Source organism: Equus asinus, chromosome 21 (genome assembly GCF_041296235.1).
Source record: "Equus asinus isolate D_3611 breed Donkey chromosome 21, EquAss-T2T_v2, whole genome shotgun sequence".
Lineage (NCBI taxonomy): Eukaryota > Metazoa > Chordata > Mammalia > Perissodactyla > Equidae > Equus > Equus asinus.
This window is the reverse complement of record NC_091810.1, coordinates 43,585,368-43,604,729: the sequence shown is the minus strand read 5'-3', so window position 1 is coordinate 43,604,729 and position 19,362 is coordinate 43,585,368. Positions and strand designations below refer to the sequence as shown.

At 37.4% G+C, this 19,362-nt stretch overlaps 1 protein-coding gene across 7 annotated transcripts in view; it reads right to left on the bottom strand.

The window, feature by feature from the left end:
- Positions 1-19,362, bottom strand: part of ERC2 (ELKS/RAB6-interacting/CAST family member 2) — a 912,338-nt gene that overhangs the window by 618,541 nt on the left and 274,435 nt on the right. For all 7 annotated transcript variants that reach the window (XR_011496408.1, XR_011496409.1, XR_011496406.1 and 4 more), the window contains exon 5: positions 5,252-5,407. Coding sequence is in view for 3 of the 7 variants with exons in the window: in XM_070492831.1 (XP_070348932.1) it covers positions 5,252-5,407 (156 nt within the window). In the remaining 4 variants the exon portion in view is untranslated. The remainder of the gene's footprint in view (positions 1-5,251; positions 5,408-19,362) is intronic.

Here is a 19,362-nt window from a genome sequence, read left to right as displayed (position 1 = left end):
TCATCTGAAAGTTCTTCCACCTCTTACGTCTGTGACACAACCAACACCCTGAAAAGACTCCTCTGCCAAGGAAAACAGCTTCTTTTTCACTGCAGATACGGCCCTCATGTCTAGAACGTGATATGCTTATTATCATGCAGTTTGGGTTACGAGGTTTGTAATCCGTCAGAGGTTAATAAGAAAATGTGTTACAAATTCAGAATAAAGGGAGAGATCTAAGACAGCAGAATGCCATCTTTGGCAAACTCTGAAAACAGAGTGAGTGGCTAATATAGAAGCACTGAGATCAGTAGATGAAAAATGTGTTAGACTAGGAACAAAGCCTCACACACAGAACAGGGGCTGCCATCATTCCTTCCTTACCAGAAGAACAATTATTCATATGGTACATTCCATGCTTAAAGGCTTCACAGTGCTCCTGAAGGTAACTCATGCTTTTCATGGCCTCTTAGATTCTGCTCTCACGGTCTGATTCCTTTAAGCCTTCGGAGTTGGGGCAGAAATCAGAGTTTCAAACATGGGAGAGTTGCACCACTCAGGAGGTCTCCCAGAATCTCAGTTCTCAGAGACACGTACACATGCCAAAGGGCTTGCAAGATGGAGAGAGTTCCACTCTGCCCAACTATGGCTGGTATCCTTGCCTTGCACAAGCTGAGATTTTAAACTCTGCTTTTACATTTTTGCAATTCACCTTCCCTCTTTCCAAAAATGTTATGTCACGGTTTACTATGACATCATACTTATAAAAAGCAATCAAGGTCTTTTAATCACAAAGCTTTCAAGAGGCCCTACCAGTCCCAGCCATCTGCTCAGCATCAAAATGGAGGTGCCTGGCATTTCATATGGCTATTTAACATACTTCCTTTCCCTCCAACCTACATGATTTATTCATTTTAATAATTAATGCAAGCAGCACTCCCTTTTCATACCACAATATTGTTTCTATGTCAAATTTTCATTGAAACATTTAAAATTACCTATTTCAAGATGGTTCCATATCTAAAAATAACTGTGTACAAGAATTATTACTAGCTACCTTTATTATCTATTTGGAGCAAATAATTACATATTAAGATTGAGACTGATTTGAGAGCATGCCCTGTTAATGAAGAAGAATCAAATGCTGAGTCAATTTTATCACCAGCGGGTCATAAAAATAATTTTCAACTAAAATTGCAAAACAATAAGCAAATGATAAGATGGATATGTGAACAATTTTAGGAGCTACTTTTTTTTCAAGATTAAGTTGAACTTGTTTGAATCTAAAAAATAGTAAACTTCCACATAATCACGATAGAAAACATTTTAGACCTGTATTAAAGAATTATTCAGATTAGGGGCTGGCCCGGTGGCGCAGTGGTTAAGTTTGCACGTTCTGCTTCAGCAGCCTGGGGTTTGCTGGTTCGGATCCCAGGTGCGGACCTACATACCGCTTGTCAAGCCATGCTACGGCAGGCATCCCACATATCAAGTAGAGGAAGATGGCATGGATGTTAGCTCAGGGCCAGTCTTCCTCAGCAAAAAAGAGGAAGATTGACAGCCGATTAAGGCTAATCTTCCTCAAAAAAAAAAGAGAAATACTCAGATTAAAGATCACCTCCAAGCCTGACGCCTTTGTAAACAGTGATCATTCTGAAGGTGCCTCTCCAAAGGGCCCCATAGAAGAGAAGTTCCCTGGGGCGCTTTTAAAAGCTTTCTACATATTCATTACAAACAGCAGGAAGTAACAATATCTAGCTGCAATTTCAAGTTTGGTTCCCAAAGGGTTCCACTCCCCTTCTTATGCAGCATTTCATAAGAATTTCTGAAACGTTCTTCTACCACAACTCTTAGAGTCTTTATAAATCATCAAAACAACAGTTTCTACAGTCAACTATCCCTGCCTCAAATCTAGCATTTTCTGCTAGCTGGGATCCAAAGTCACTTGATGATTTCCATTTCTATCACTGCCTCAATAAACCCAATGAGTTTAACAATTACATTTCCATTTCCCAAGTAAGTTTCAGAACACCTAGGGTTTTGCAACTTAAATCTAATGTTTCTCTTCTTTTTTGGAAAACCTATCATTTCACATACACTTGAGTTCTCCCTACTTCCTTATCCGTGTGGAGTTGGGGTGGGATGATATTTTTACTTATCTTTCTAGGTTTGCTCAGCCATGGATTGGAGTTGGCATTCTTCACCAGCCCTGTCATTGCTGTTTCACCAATGTGAATATTTAGACGAAAAACACTCACTCTAAACCTAAACAACTTGTATTACTCTAGCCAGAAGTAAACTCTCCTCCTATCAAATCTTCAGGATAGTTTTTTGAGTGCTTTTCTTACTTTCCCAGTTAAGTGGTCAGTATTGGGAAGTGGGAAATACTTTGAACATTGCACAATTTTTGCTGCCCCTCAGTAACTAGCTCAGTGCCACGTGCTAAAAACAATGTTTAGTAAGTCTTCAGGGACCACAGAGCTCAAAATCCCTCATTGAAAGCTTTACCCATGCAACACTGCATAAATGAAAGAGTTCAAGAGACTCCAGTGATGACATTAAACAATTGTTCTATCAATGTGTGTAACCAACTATTGCAAAAATGAACTCCTCAGATATCTGTGATGATGTTGACAAGTAACATATTTATACAAATTCTGCAGAAAAGCTATGCAAATAGGCCACGATGGACCATGAACTATGCTAGCGATCCAATTTTAAACAACATCAACCCATGCCTCTAAAATTTAACAAGTTCCATGATAAATGATTCACTCGACTGGAATCAGTTCACAAAGCCTAAGGGATCCCACAAAGCACAAGACAGGCACTCAGGACTAAACGCTTAGCAATAGCTGTGTCTTGATAGACCTGCTCAACCATTCCCAGGCTTAAATAAGAAATCCAAAAGTAAGAGAAGAAAAATAAGCAATTGAAATAAAGATATGAAGTATGAGCAATAAATGTTATGGGTCAATCCAATAAGAACATTCATGATGCATCTTTATGACATTCTAAGAATTCATTTTTATTTGTATTTCTTGGAATCCATTTTTCCCCATTAGTCAAGTTATATATAAAATTTATTATTCTCATCATCATCATTATATGGTTATACTGCCTCAATAATGAGTATAATTATTAGCTACTTTTTTGAGCACTTTACATTATTATTTCATTTAACCCACTGAATCACCCAGTAAGTTTGTGGTGTTGCCCCCATTTTACAGAAGAGGAAGGTACGGTTGAGTGACATAAGTCACTCCCCAAGGCCATGCAGCTAGCAAGGGCAGGCTAGAGATTTGCCAGAGTCTGCTTTAGTCTTCAGCCTGCACTCTTTCTATCTTACTCCATTTCTCTCCTCAAACATCCTTCTGCCATGACCACTTCTGGAACTCTTAAAAGTAACTAACCATTAAGAGTTAAAACTAACTCAAGGATTGATGGTCTCTCAAACAACTGTGGGCTAATAAAGGTCACGACTTGCTTGCTGAAAACCATATACATGTTTTATTCACCTGGACAGAGTCCATGGTGAGGGGTGGAGTTTACAAATTTCATGGTATTTTCAGTTGTAGAAGTGGTTTGAACTATCTCCCACTGTTAAATGACAGGATGGGGAGGAAATGTTTAAGCCAAAACAATAAATTTCCCCCAAACTTCATGAGTTCACTCATATCTGTGCCTCTGGTCTTCACTCCCAGCATGATTTGGTCATCGTCTACAGGCCACCCTACTACTGGGCTTGCTGCCTCTCAGCTCAACTCTCTGAGAGGGAAGCACTGAAAAAAAGAAACCAGAAAGCAGGGCTGTGCAGGGAAAGCCATGCTGCATCTCGTGGCGGTCCGTGAAAGGAAAGGGTTACATTCACATCCAATGGACATTCTCCTTCTCATATCTCCACTCCTTGGTTCAAATTTTTAGTCATAATCTCAATGTCAACTCACAGATGGAAAGTTGGCAGAAGTAAGCATACTTTTTGCTTTTTTCCCTAGAGAAACACACATACATACATACATGGTGAAGTAGATGCTAGATATTATTATTTCCTCTCTATAATTTGCAAATTCTCTGCAATGAGTATGCATGTATTTCACAACTGATAAAAATCATAACCATCATTTGAACATTTTTTTCTCTCCACTCCCACTGCTTTCTCACAGAAGTGTGTATTACTCTTAAATCTGCTGCATTTTGTAAGACAACAAGCAGGAGTAAAACCTAGAATAAGAACAGGGATATTTAAGAGCAAGTGGTAGAAAAAAGAAAGAAAAATTATTTTAATTGGTGTGGTTATTATTTTCAGAAGCAAAATGCTGAAATAGAGGAATAAATAAAAATATCTCAAAGTCTCAAAAGACCTATTTGGGGCTATTCATAAATTTAATAATTCTCTATATGTAAAAATAATGGATACTGAGGTTCTAAGTCCATTTGGAGCCCAAAGTTTAATTTTGAAAAATACAAGCCAAATTCTTTAAAACTGGCAATATTGACATAAATTAATGAGATAGATTAATATTTTAATAATATTAATATTATTTTATAAATATTCCATGGCAACAGATAACAACAATAACACCACTAACAATAATGCCTGACATTTATTGAATGCTTATTAGAGATCAGTTAAGGGACTAAGTGCTTTAAATGCATAATCTCTCAGAATCGTCAAAGAAACCCAATGATGAAGGCACTTTTCTTTTTCTTATCCCCTTATCTCATGGATGAAGAAACTGAGGCTTCGAGAGGTTGAATAATTTAAGCAAACAGCAGCTTTGAGACTCAAAATCAATTCTGTCAAACATTGTGCTAAAACCAAAATGTCTTCATACCAGTGAAATCAGTTAAATTGGCTTCCAAGATCAACATCTTTTGAGACAATCACCTTCTAGGGATAGGCCAAAAAATTGGCCATGACAGAAACTTTAAAAAATAGCAAACTTCTGAAAACTCAGGAAATTCAGAAGAGAGAAGAAATAATAAATGTTAGAAAGAAAACAAGTATTAGATGTTAATTCCAAAGACAGACGGACACCAAAGGAACTCAATCCTAGACCCCTCATTAAGTAGAAATTCTACCAAATGTTTTCCCTGATTTCTCTTTGGAATCTATGTTCTGAACTAAAAATCTTTGCACTCTTCTTTATTGTCCATATATTTCATGACATCACACTAAGCAGATTATGTGGGTATTTGGGGAAAATACGTATGTAAACCATAACTTTCCAGTCACACTAAGAGTATAAAAGTTTATAACTTTGGACCATACCTTGGTTTTCATGAACTTGGAGTGACTTTTGTAAACCTCTATTTGTTTGATCTCTTCTTCGCGGTCCTCAGTGTTCAGCACACCATTGGCTTTTAACATCTGGATCTCATCCTCAAGATCCCTTATGTTTCGCTCCAATGAAGCGATTTTTGTGTCCTGTTGGTAAAAAAAGGAAGAAAGAAAGGAAGAGAAAACAATTGTTTTGTCAGTAGCATCAAAACAGAATTCCAGAAAGCAATTTTGGTAGTAATACATTAACTATGGTGTAAATATAGCCATGAATTTAGAACAATTTATTTTTTTCACTTCTGATGATCATTTGTGAGTTTATTTTTCAAGCTCCCACTAAAGATCATGTGTCAATACAATACAGAGAGTTACCTAAACATGTTTGTCTAATATCTGGGAATCAAATTACCAAATCAACAGTGATAAAAGTGATCTAAAGTGTTAAAAAAACAAAAACACCACTGAAGTGGACCAATTTATAATTTCAGATATAGTTTACTGGTGTATGTTTTTGAGTCTATTTGTAAACACAAAAATGGTTTGTTCATGTGTATATTCTGTGGCTAGTTTTATAAGGCATGCTTGGAATTTGACTCCGAGAGAGAAGGAAATTAACATCTTCTAATGGGGAAAGGATTCCCATCTAAATACAGACATAGTGAAATTAAATAACTGAATCTAGACTTGGTAAAGATTGATACACTAACCTTGAAAATGTATAGCCACTGGAAATAATGTATCATAACATCATGATTTATTTGGCCAGTAGTCAGCTCCCTACATGACAAAAAACATTACTACCTTGCAGGGCATTTCTAATCTATTGATTTACAGAGTTAAAAATCTAGAAATATTACACTCAAATGTGGGATTAGTTGAGAAAAAACAACCATGGAGAATTTTTTTAAAAAATTAAATGACAGATTCTACACATAAGATAGAGCATAATAAGAAATGATGCATTAGAAAGCAGAGAAGAGAAAGCTGTTATATGGGAAAAAAATTTCCGTGACCTCAGGTATAAGAATCAAATCAGTGTTTGGAATGAAACACATTGAAAGTTTGACTTTAAGTTTTCTCATGTTACCGTCTACTTGCCATTTTATTGTACGGATTCAAGGAGCTTATATTACATTTGTAACTGAATGTAAATGAAAAGCCACCAACCCATTTTTTTTTTACCAAGGGTTCCAAAAGTAAAGACAATGAATGCGCTATTCTGTTTATAACTGACTTATAGAAAAAACTTTGCAACAAATACGTCTGTCCTGATTTTCTGGCTATTTTCTATTTTATTTTCCTATATGCCCAACGGCTTGTCTCATGTGGCAATATGATAATTATCACTATCATTAATGTTGCCATCGTCCTTAAAAGGAGGAAAATGAGGAGCAGCAACTAGTTCCTGAGCTCCACTGCATGCCAATACCTGAGTGCTGCAGATACTTTTATTAATTCCCAGAAAAGCTCCAAGAAGATGAAATAAAAAGATTCTGAAATTTGCAAGATTATTACAGAATGCAACATTCTGTAGTATATCATTTTCTTTTAAAAATAATATTTATTTTTCCAGTTATAAAAGTATTTAAATACACATTAAATTCATAGAAAATGGAGAGAATCCCCTCTAAATCAACAATCCAGAAATAATCATCATTAATGTTTTTATGTATAGCCTGCCAGTCTTTTTCTATTTCAGATGCAATTTCTGGAAATCTTGCATACTGCCAGTTGGACTGAAGGGAGTGTTACGGACTAAATATCAATGTGTCTCCAAAATTCCTATGTCGAACCCCTGACTCCCAATGTGATGGTATTTGGAGAAGAGGCCTTTGGGAGGCAATCAAGGTTACATGGAGTCATGAGGATGGGGCCCTCATGATGGGATTTGTGTCCTCATGAGAGGAGACACTAGAGAGCTTGCTTCCCCTGTCTCTCTTTCTCTCTGCCGGGTGAGAACACAGCATGAAGGTAGCCATCTGTAAGTTTTCACCAGAACCCAACCATGCTGGCACCCTGATCTCAGACTTCTAGCCTCCAAAACTGCAAGAAAATTAATTTCTGTTTTTTAAACCACCCAGTCTGTGGTATTTTCTTACAGCAGCCCAAGCTGATGAATGGAGGGAGTCATCCTTAGTGACTCATTTGTGTTCTGAGGTAGGTAAAACTCTGTAGATAAAAAGAACGATAATGAAAAGCCTGTAGAAAAAGAACTTCTAAAAGTTCATTATACTTCCTAAATACACGAGTCATTTTAAACCACCATTTTTCTGACTATAAAATTAAGAGATGCTCATTATAGAACACTTGAAAAGCTATATAGATAAAATAATTACGACTGTCCACAATCCCATCACCCAGATATACCTACTATTAATATTTTTATTTACACCCATGAAAGCCTTAAGATTATTAGTTTAACATCAATTAAAACTCTAACCATTATGATGTAGATTTCCTCTCTTTATTGGGATACAATCTTTCAGCATTTACAAATATCTAAGTACAATCTTTACAAAAGATTAACAGTAAGTTAAGTGGGAAAGGAAGGGCCGATACCCTTGCTTTTCTGATGTAAAATCTCCTGGGATTTCAGGCTCAAGTCTAAAGTGACCATATTTATATGTATGTACATATACTCGTATATACATGTATAAATGTGTGTGTGTGTACTGCAATACACTGTAGTCCTCACATCTTACACCTTAATTTTTTGATAGTACTTGGTACAATTTCAGGTCTCAATCACATAAGCAAGGGGAGAAGAAACCCTCAGCTTTCCTCTCAGTCAACTCCTGAGCCTTTGGTTAGCAATGACCACAACCGCCAACTTCTAAATGGATTAGAAGAAGCTGTTCACTGAACTTTAAAAAATTATATCCTGCTAAAGAAAGATCAGAACGGAGTTAAGATAGAAAGTTTCTTAACACAGAAAATCCTCTTGGCCTATATACTTCTGAGCTAAAATTTCACCAAATGGTGAAACACATTTTAAAAATAATATTTTTAACTTTTACTAATTTTCTTAAATTAACCAAAGTTTCTTTTTCCTCACAAATTTCTCTTTTCTTTTAGCCATGAGTGTCCTAAAATACTAAAAGAAAGAAAGAAGAAGAAGAAGAAGAGGAAAGAAAAGAGAAATGGGTATTGTGGAAGTCACTTTAATAAGGATCTATTTTTTCTGTCCTTATTTATATTTCTGTTCTTATAAGAAGTCAGTTTCAAGGGCAATAGAACTCATATCTGAAATTATGAGCATAGAGAAAGGGAGGCAGAATATCATTACAATTCACAGAGGAGAACAGATACAAAATACATATATATATAGTACTTGATGTATTGATTGTGCCCAAGAAGATATTCAAAATGCAGAGCCAGAGAAAAAGACTTGAGGAAATACAAGCATGGAAAATAAAGGCAAATAAAACGACTGCCATGGTCATAGCCTCTCAGCTGCCTCAGTCTGAGGAATTCAGGGAGAAGGAATTTTATCTTTTTATTTTTTAAAAATCTCTAAAACTAAGATAAATGACCAAAAGCTTACATATTTGAAGAGGAATATGGAAAGAAACTACCTCACACATCCGGATATGGCTCAATGTGGTAAATAGATGTTGCCTTTCAAAATAGATGCTAAATGCACATGGTCAATAACTCTAGGCACTGATCTAGAATAGAGAGAAAAACACAAGTGAAGATATGCTGTAACATCCTGAAAAGTGGAGTTTTAGAAGGGAGAGCAACATTTTACTCCTAATCGCCAAGGAGTTTTCTTTATCTGAACATCTTTACTTGTTATTTATAATTGATATTTTAAAATAATTCATGTATTGATCTTCAAATACTCATCTAGATTATGTTTCACAAATAAGCAGCTTTCAAAGCAGATAATCGCGAGCTTTCCTTAGAGACAGGGAAAATGAAATACAATATAGAACAGCTTTTCCCAAAGTCCACAGAACCCAAATGCTCCATGAAAAGGGAGTTGCAGGGTCAAATAGGTTTGAGAAAGGCTTATTGGGAATTCCCAATGCACATTAGCATTAATGGCTCTGGGAACCCCTCTAGCAAACTATTGATTTTTCCCAGTATTATTCCTCTAGAAGTTAATTTTTAAAAAAAAAACATTTAGGACTTTAACGATCACATTAAGCTCAGGGTTATATACCAAAGTGAAAAGTCAAAACAATGGTTTGGATTTTTCAAAACTTACCATGATTGTCCCAATTTAACACAACTGGGGGCTTAAATTACCCAGGTCACCTTGTCAGCTTCTGTCGCTCAAAAGTGGTATACTGAGAGCCTGCTCTCAGCCCAGAGCAGCGAAAGAACAGACACAGACTCCCATGCTCCCGGAACTCACCACTTCATGTCTCAGGTGATATTTTTCAAACAGTCTTGAAACAGGCAAGCATGAAATTGTTTTCCTTTTATACTATATTTTGGTTAAGGACTGTGATAATGTGGGAAAAATTTTCAGAGGAATAAAAAAGCTGAAATGTGTTTGTTTTATTCTCCATTAGTTAGAAAAACATACCTGAACTGAACATCTCTTTCAAATCATTTCTTCCCACATATTCACAAAATAATATTTGTAAAAATGTTGTACATAAATTATAGCTCATAACTCCTACTTAAAGATGCATACCCAAGACTATTTTACAGCTATCATCCAATAGATGCAAAATAGGTGTTTGATGAGCAACTAATAAATAAACCATTGGAACTGAACCCCTAGCAACCATCTACCCAATGGGCCCACTCTGCTGATTCTTGAACGAGCCATGTCTATTAGCACTAGCCCATAAGTGCAGGGACTATAGCAATGAGGATGAAAGTCAGCTCGGAAGACTAAAATAAGCTTGCTTTATCTCTGTTGCTTTACCTTTTTTTTCTTAAAATAATCTCTGGATTTTTCTAGGATATGTCTGCTATAGCTAATAGTAAACTTAGACACAAGGAGTTCTCTCATTCATTCAACAAATATAGAGAGAGAGCATCTATTGAGCACCAGTCACTTTGCCAGCTGTGTGAGAGACAAGGTAGATCTCAACAAGATTCATGGGCATCTTTCTCTCTCTAACATGGAGTACAGTCCAGATCCTTGTTACTCAAAGTGTGGCCCAAAGACCAGCAGAATTGACATTATCTGAGAGCTTTTTAAAAATGCAGAATCTCAGGCCCCAACTACTAAATCTGAATCTGCGTTTTCACAAGGTCCTCAGGTGCCTTGAGTTTTCTAAATAACTGCAGGTGTCCAGCATAGACAAGAGACAAGACTGACCAATGCAGAAGAGACCAGGACAATTTTACTGGCCAAGTACATTTAGGAAAATATGAACCTACTCTCAAGAGCTATCCAACTTGGCGGAAGTGTACAGCAACCCAGGGAGTAAACTTTCTGGAGCATCTTTGCCAGTCGGGATGACTTTATTCCCCTTTTTGTGTTTGTCAAACATTATGTTCCCCTTAAACAGCAAGAAACAGATTTCAATTCCTCTCTAGGAAATGTGAACACTGAAATGGTGAGTGGGTGGAACATCAAAAAAGCAATATCATTTAGTCACAAAAAGTAACAATTATGTTATTGCTGAGTGTCACAATGTGCTTTCCTTTTAAATACAGTAAGAATTACTGGTTTCATTTTAATATCAGGCCAAGAAAGAAAATACAAGCAGTTTTTACAGAACATGGAACTCACCGTGATCACATATCAGTCCACAGACGTTGATCAACAAACTGAGGGCCAATTTGGTTTAAAGAAGATGTGATCTAATGTTCAAAACGTCCCTACATAATTATATTACACTTTATTTAGAATAAAATTCTAGACTATTATTACTGGATACCACAGAGGCTCTCGTAGGCTTAACTTTTAAAAATCATCTAGTTGCAGCTGCAAACATCACTGAGCAGCCCTGGTCTTAGGCATCTGAGTAACGCCCTGCCTTTGGAAGGATTTAGTGCGTGGGATTAACCGCGGTCATGTGAGCCCAGTCAACTGCTCCAGAAAGAAGTCGACTTGGCCTAAGGCATGTTAGGAGGAAACACAAAAAAACAAAAATTCAAAAGGTCATCTTCTTGGGCCTTATCAAACTATAAAAAGATGATGACTTTGTTTAGAAGATGACAGGGGACACACTGTATTTTTGGCGATGGTATTGATTTTGTGTTTGTTCAGATGGTATCTAATTTTTTTTCCTGCTTTTTTTTCCTGCTTTTTTTCTCCTGAAATCCCCCCAGTATAGAGTTGTATATTTTTTTCAGTTGTGGGTCCTTCTAGTTGTGGCATGTGGGCTGCCGCCTCAACATGGCCTGATGTGTGGTACCATGTCTGCATCCAAGATCAGAACTGGTGAAATCCTGGGCCGCTGAAGTGGAGCGCGTGGACTTAACCACTCGGCCACGGCGGGGCCAGCCCATAATTTTTTATAGCAAAATACACAAGCACATAATCAGGTTAGACTAGGTCAAACTAAATGCACTTAGGATGTTTTGATGTTTCTTTTCACGGTCTCACTTGCCTACTTCTGTGTCATTCTTAGGAAGCCCATGCCCCGAAATGCATCCTGCCTGTCGTCCTGTCTCTGTGCAGGTTACTAACGACGCACAGGCAGAAGGTGTGTCTCTAGTGCTTCTTGCTGGACACTATGTGACCTTTGAGATTTTGGTCTCCATGTATGAATTTGTTGTTGTTATTAATAGACTCAAGTCTAACAAAAAGAGCTAAAGATAAAACAATCCAGCTTATCCTTACTCACAACCTGGATGCAAATCCTGGCTTTTATGTCCTTGGGCAAGACATTGAGACTCTCTAAAATAAGACCATGCTCAAGAGCATGTTATGAAAATTACAAGGGATCTGTAATGCATGCAAAGTACCTATCAGGGAACCTCCTCCAGGAAAGTAAGTGTTGCCATTATTATCATCAGCCAACGACAGCATAGTAATCCCCATCCATTCTCCAGTTTTGTCAGGTACACATGGAGAACACGGTAGCTTCTATTTTCAGTTCACCCTGCTTAACTTTATGAGCATGTTCCTAACCCTGCTAATCCCATAACCTAAGGTAGTTATGAGAATTAAATGAGTGACGACATGTACACCTTTCAGAATAATAGCTACCACACGGTAGCTCTATAAAGATTATCCTCCTTCCTGTTTCTAGCTGTAGCATATACATATATACTAATTATATATGATAATTAAAAACTATCAATAATATAGTAATAATATATATGTTACTTTTTTATCTATCTGCTGAGCTTCTGGTCCTTTTGGGAACTACATCTCCCTACCTCCCTGTGGTTTTAGTGGGGTTTTCACGTGTGCCCCTGCTCAGCAGCAAGTACTATGGATCCTCTGGACATTGATTAATCCAGGGGTGAACTCATTATGCCATCAAAGCCAATCAGAGTTCTTTTAGGGGACTAACATAAATAGAGGGGCCTCTCCTTTCCTGAGATTATGAATGATAAGGAAAATATGGGCCTGTGGCTGGTTTCGGCCTTCTTTGCTACCATATATTAGGAATCTGCCTGAATGACTGGGCCCTTATAACATCATCTGAACAGCTACATACAGCTACATCTGAATCATCCACTCCCAGAAAACCAAAATATAATAGCAGGGTTTCAGTTACTTGTAACCAGAGAGTATAATGCACAAGTGATACTGTGAAAGATAACACCTAAATATAGTTAGATATAATATTCTATAAGTCTACAGATAGAAAAGTCAGAAATTGGTAAGATCATCATGGCAGAGTCAAGAAATCCCCAGAAAGCACAGGAGCCTAATCTGGGGTTTGGAGATGGATAAGAATAAGAATATCATAGAGAAGATGAAATTCTTTCCAGCCAGAAGTAATAATACATGTAAAATCAAGAGCACTCAGCATGGTATCCTGCACATAATATTTAATAAATGTAAGTTGAAAGAATTAGAGAACAAGCATGGAATACATATTAAGGAGGAGTAAGAAGACAGGACTGATTAAAAAGTATAGATAACTTTTAGTTGCAAAGGAGCTGGAAATGAAAGGAAGGTGGAGCTGAATGAGAAGCAGTCCTCAGAATCAAGCTAGGAGTTTGTACTTGAGTCTGATTGTGAGTCTTTTATAAGCTGGCTAATGGAAGGCAATAAGATGGCCTTTGGGAACTTAATAATAAAAACAGAAGCCAAAATGGAAGCTGAGACAGTACAGATAATGGATCATCATCTAGTGGTGAAAGAATTCTCAGACATGGTTGAGAATCAAGTCTAGAGAAAACAGTGGAGGAACCAAATGAAACAGGGGTAAAAATTGATGGAAATCATGAAAAAGCCCCAGAAAATAAGAGAACAACTTTTCAAGAAAGAAAGGGAGTCCAAGAAAGGTTTGAAGAGAATAAAGACTTATCATTGGTGACAGGAGGACAGTTTCAGTGGAGTTGTGTCATCATAATCGGAAATTGAACCCCAGTGTTCTAAATCCTATAGAGTCGGGGTGATTGCTGGGTTATTCAACAACCAGTACAGCACAGGGCAAGAACCAACCAGAACAGACACCACCTAGAACCCTGGAACCAGATCTGAGAAGTCCCTGCAGGGCCAAGGGTTAACTCTTCAGTTGCTGGATTTTGGGGTCCGAGGGTAAGAACTGGAAGGAAGGGTACTCTGGGCATTTGGGGTAACCATGGAAGTCTTTCAATATTTTAACAACCAGTATCATTAAATAACTGTGCCTCTCAGCTGAGTCTTGGCCCTACATACAAAGCTGCTTAAATTAATATTGAGAGCTTTCTTCATTCCCAAAGCATGGAAGGGAGCACTGGCTCATCCAAAATCATCTCCACATGGCTGTGACACACACTAATGCAGAGGCTCTCCAGTGCCAATCTGTGGACTAGGTACATCAGAATCATCTAGGAAATAATTAAAAGCTATCAATAACTTGGTCTCACCCCAGGACATTCCCTTTCAAGATGAGGTGACACAAAAACCTGTATTTATTTCTGAGTTCTTCAGATTAGGGGAAAAAACACATCACAAGATTTCTTTTTTATATCTATGTTTTCTTCCCCGCTTACATTAAAAATATAAATATATTTGCAGTATCTGAATATACAGAATGAATAGCACAGGACAGAAGAAAACAACGTTTCTCCATCCCGGTATTAAAAATGCAATTAATAATAACAACTAATGTGTACTGATTACTAATGCAAACACTGTGCTAGTAAATCTCATTTAATCTTCCCTGTAACACTATGAATTAAGTACTTATTTTACCCATTTTACAGGTCAAGAGACTTACAGAAGGTAGATAACTTGCGAAGATTTTTGCTTTGTTGGAATAACTTTCTAGACCCAAGATGCTGCCACTCCTGCCCAGGATGCCACATCAGCAAACCAAAACTTAGATAACTTTCCTGTCCCTGTAAATGCTCGGCTTGACCAGAAACACAGTATATTCCGCCAATCCCCAACGCCAAGCCAACTGTGGGTCTACATTATTTCCTTGTTCCTTCTCAGCTCAAACAAGGCTGACTACATGGCCCTAGCCAATCAGATATTGTCTATTTTTCTCTTCCTTGTTCCTTATTCTTTACCTTATAAAAGTTTCGTGCCTTCTGCCCCATTTTGTGGTTCTTCAAATTGAGACTATTTCATGAAGTGTTAAATAAAGCTTGTTTGTATCACCTAAATAGTCTTCTGTAATCATTTTTTAACACCTTTAATAAACTGGAATGATTCCCTGCACATAGCTTCCTGGAGTGGGAGAGAAGAGGCCACATGCTAGGACTTTGCCACCCCCAGGCCAACCTCAGGAGAAACTGGCTTCAGAGAAGGGGTGCCACCTAGAAGCTGGGCTATTTTTGTCTTTTCTTCCACACAGTACTTTTAGCATTTAAAGATCACAGAGCAAGGTCAAAAGAGAACAGTGAAGAGGTTGGGGAGAGAGGAAGGGAGGAAGAAATTTCAGAAACTGCTTCCAGATGAGAGGGCAGTCCCTCGGTGCGTGCAGCCCCGCCCTCCCTAAGGCTAGATGGGATGTCATCTTTCACATACATTTGAAGACAAAGAGAGTCTGAATTTCCAGAGATTCAGTGAAATACTACTTTGCAAAACAGTAAATGCATTTCAAGGTGTTGTAAAAAGATGGACATCTGACCCCTCTATTCTCTTCCGACTCTCTTTAGGAAAAGACTGGGTGAAGAAGCTATCCTTACTGGCCTTCTAGCAACTGAACTTGCTCTTCGCATTCCTTTTAACCCCTCCCCCCAACGCCTCCAACAGCCCTGGTTTGGGGCCTCATTCTTAGGATCTCTAAAACATACCGCAAATCCTTCTATGTTCAACCAGTTTGTATCATGGAAAAAGTAACAGGCGGCAGAGGAATTCAGGCCACCCTAAGTCACCAGTGCGGCCTGATGGATGTGGAAACTGGACCATGCCTTCGGGATGAGGCATGTGAAGGCCAGTACACTGTCATTACTGAAACTTGAAAGGGGAAGTTCACATGAGGCCTGTGGTTGACTTCTCAACCCTGCTGGCGGGGGCGCACGCCAATAAGGAAATTGCAAGCCCTAAATAAACAATAGGCTGGGAACCTGAGCACCAGCAAGGGAGAAGCAGAGGCTGCTGGCCTGGATAGGGCTGGCCAATATGGAGCAAACAACGCAAAGATTTAAACTGTGCAAGCATGTCATGTCAATTCAAATTTCCCAGGCAGGGCCATCAAGAGTCCAAATTGCTAGTCACCAAGCCTCCAGACTTGGTAAAATTTTTTAAGCTGGACACTTAGTCCAAACCCTTCATTTGCCAAAAGGGAACAGCAAGAGCCAGAGGGGACAAGTGACTTGCCAAAGGCCCAACAGCCAGAAAGCTAAGTCCCAAGGTCATTTATTACGCCACAGGCCCACTGGGAGTTGCTATTTTTCTTCTTCACTGGTTTATCCTTTCTAAGATGCTTTTGAAGTCTTTCCACAAGCAAACTGTGTGTGTATTCAGAGATAAGACTCTGCCTGAGCTTGTTAAATTCCTTCTCTCTGGTGGTCCTTGCTCAAATGTGCCACCCCTTTTTTAGAGGTAAAACTCAATTTCCAGACTCAAAGGGAAGGGATGGAGAAGCAAAGCCTTCCTTGAGCACCTTTTATGAGCCAGGATTTTCTCATGTCGTAATCCATTTTAATCCCCACCACAACCCTATGCTGGCTCATATCATGGTCCCATTTCACTGATGGGAAAGCTGGAGTTCAGAGAAGCTGTAAGCAGCAGAGCCAAATTTATTTCCATAAATAATCTAATCTTCTCCCCTTTGGGGCCTTCTCAGTTCAGCAAAAGAAAATAAGAACAGAAGAAATTGTGCATCTTTAATCTTTTTGATAGATGATTTTTCTTTTAACAAATTTACTGCTGTTTTTCCTAAATAATAATTCCTGATCACTCCTATATAATGAATGCACATTATTGAAAATATAAAAATTTAGGGGGGAAAAAAAGAAGGGAAAAAATCTTTCATAATCTTCCCAACCAGAATTAGCATCAACACTTTGTTAAATTTTTTCCTAAGCTTTTATTTCACATTGATAAGTATAACCTCTTTATATATTAAAAATATTGTCTCTAACTACTATAAACCTTAGAAATACATCTCCTAGTTGGTTATTTTATAGTTCTGTTTTAATTTTTAATTTTTAAGTAATCAAAGTTACTGATCCTTTCCTTTTTAATATCTTTATTTTTTAATAACACCTTTATTGATATGTAAGACACATACTATAAAACTCACCCTTTTAAAGTATACAGTTCAGTGGTTTGAACAACCATCACCACTACCTATTTCCAGAATATTTTCATCACCCAAAACTCCTGTACCCATTAGCAGTCATTCCTTTTGCTCCCCTTCCACTAGCTCCTGGAAACCACTAATCTACTTTCTGTCTCTATGGATATGCCTGCACTGGACACTTCATATAAATGGAATCATATGATATGTGGCCTTTTGCAACTGGCTGCTTTCACTTAGCATAATATTTTCAAGGTTCATCCATGTTACAGCACGTACCAGTACTTCATTTCTTTTTATTGCCAAATAATATTTCACAGTATGGATATACCATATTTTGTTTATTCATACAAGATAATGGACATTTGAGTTGTTTTAGCTTTTTGGCTATTATTAATAGTGGTGATATGAGCATTTGGGTACAGGTTTTTGCATGTACATATGTTTTCAATTGGGTTGGGTATATACTTAGGAGCAGGACTGCTGAGTCACATGGTAACTCAATGTTTAACATTTTGAGGGACTACCAAACTGTTTTGCAAAATACATTGGACCATTTTACACTCCCACCATGAATATACAAGGGACAAGTTTTTCCATATCTTCTCTAACACTTGTTATCTTTTCTATTTTAGCCATCCTAGTGGGGGATAAGTTGTATCTAACTGTGGTTTTGATGTGAATTTCCCTAATGACATATCATACTGGACATCTTTTCATGTCCTTATTGGCATTCAAATACTTTGCCCAATTTTTAATAGGATTATTTGTCTTTTTATTGTTGAGCTATTCTTCCTTTATTTTTAAATGAACTTTTTAATTAAAGTGTATAATACTAAGAAAGTAGCCAAATCATAGGTTTTCAGCGTGATGAATTATGACAAAGTGAACACACCTGGGCACATGCAAACCAGATCACGAAACAGAATATTACTTGCACTCCAGAAGCTTCCTTCCCAACCTCCCTCCTCCTTCCGATTAACCACTATCCAGACATCTAACATCACTGATTATTTTTGCCTGTTTTTGGAGCACATAAAAACAAAATCATGTTGTATTTGTCCTTTTGTGTCTGGCTTCTTTCAACACTGTTTTGAGGGTATTCAATTATGTTGTTCCATGAAGCAATAGCTTGGTCCTTTCTCATTTCCATATAGCATTTCAAGATATGAATATTCCACTATTTTTTCTCCACTCCATTGTTAATAGCAATTTCATTTGTTTCAAGTTCTCACTAATCCATGTTTAATTATGTTTTCTATCTTCTATTTAAATTAGGTCTTGTACAACCATTGTCAAATTTGTTGCTAGATATTATGAGTTTTTTAATACCATCATGAATGAGATTGTTTTCTAAATTTCATTATATAATTGTAACTGGTATGTAGAAATATTCATTTTTAAATACTGACCAGCTATCTGGCTGAGTTCATTTATTAATCTAATAGTTCATACATGGATTCATTGAGATTTTTTACACACACAACAATGGTGCCTGTAAATAAAAGTGGTTTTATTTCTTCCTTTCTAATTGTTACACCTAGGATATCCAGAACATTGTTGAATAGAAGTGGTTGTAATAGGCATTCTTATCTTGTTCCTTATATCATAAGTTTTCAATATTTTACCAGTAAAAATGATATTTGCTATAGCTTTCTTGTAGCTACCTCTTATTAGATTAAGAAAATCCTCTCCTAAACTGAGTTTGCTAAAAGCTTTTTTTTTTTGGCATAGATAGATGTTGCATTTATCAAAGCTTTCTCCGCATTTATTAAAATTACAAGGGCTGGCCCAGTGGCACAGAGGTTAAGTTCATACAGTCCACTTCGGCAGTCCAGGGTTCACCAGTTTGGATCCCAGGTGTGGACATGGCACCTCTTGGCAAGCCATGCTGTGGTAGGTTTCCCACATATAAAGTGGAAGAAGATGGGCACAGATGTTAGCTCAGGGCCAGTCTTCCTCAGCAAAAAGAGGAGGATTGGCAGCAGATGTTAGCTCAGGGCTAATCTTCCTCCAAAAAAATAAAATAAAATTACATTAACATTTTTCCTTTATCCCGCTAATGTGGCAAGTAACATTGATTGATTTCCAAATTTTAGTCCAACCTTGCATTCCTGGAATAAGCACAACTTGGTCACGTCATTTAATTGTCAGTGGATTCAATTCACTGAAATATTTTGCATCAATGTTTATGAGCGAAATTGCCTGTAATTTTTCTTATAATGGTTTTGTTGGGTATATTGATATCAAGGTTATACTGGCCTCATAAAATAAGATAGGAAGTGTTCCCGCTTTTTCTATTCTCTTGTATAGTTTTTGTATGACTGA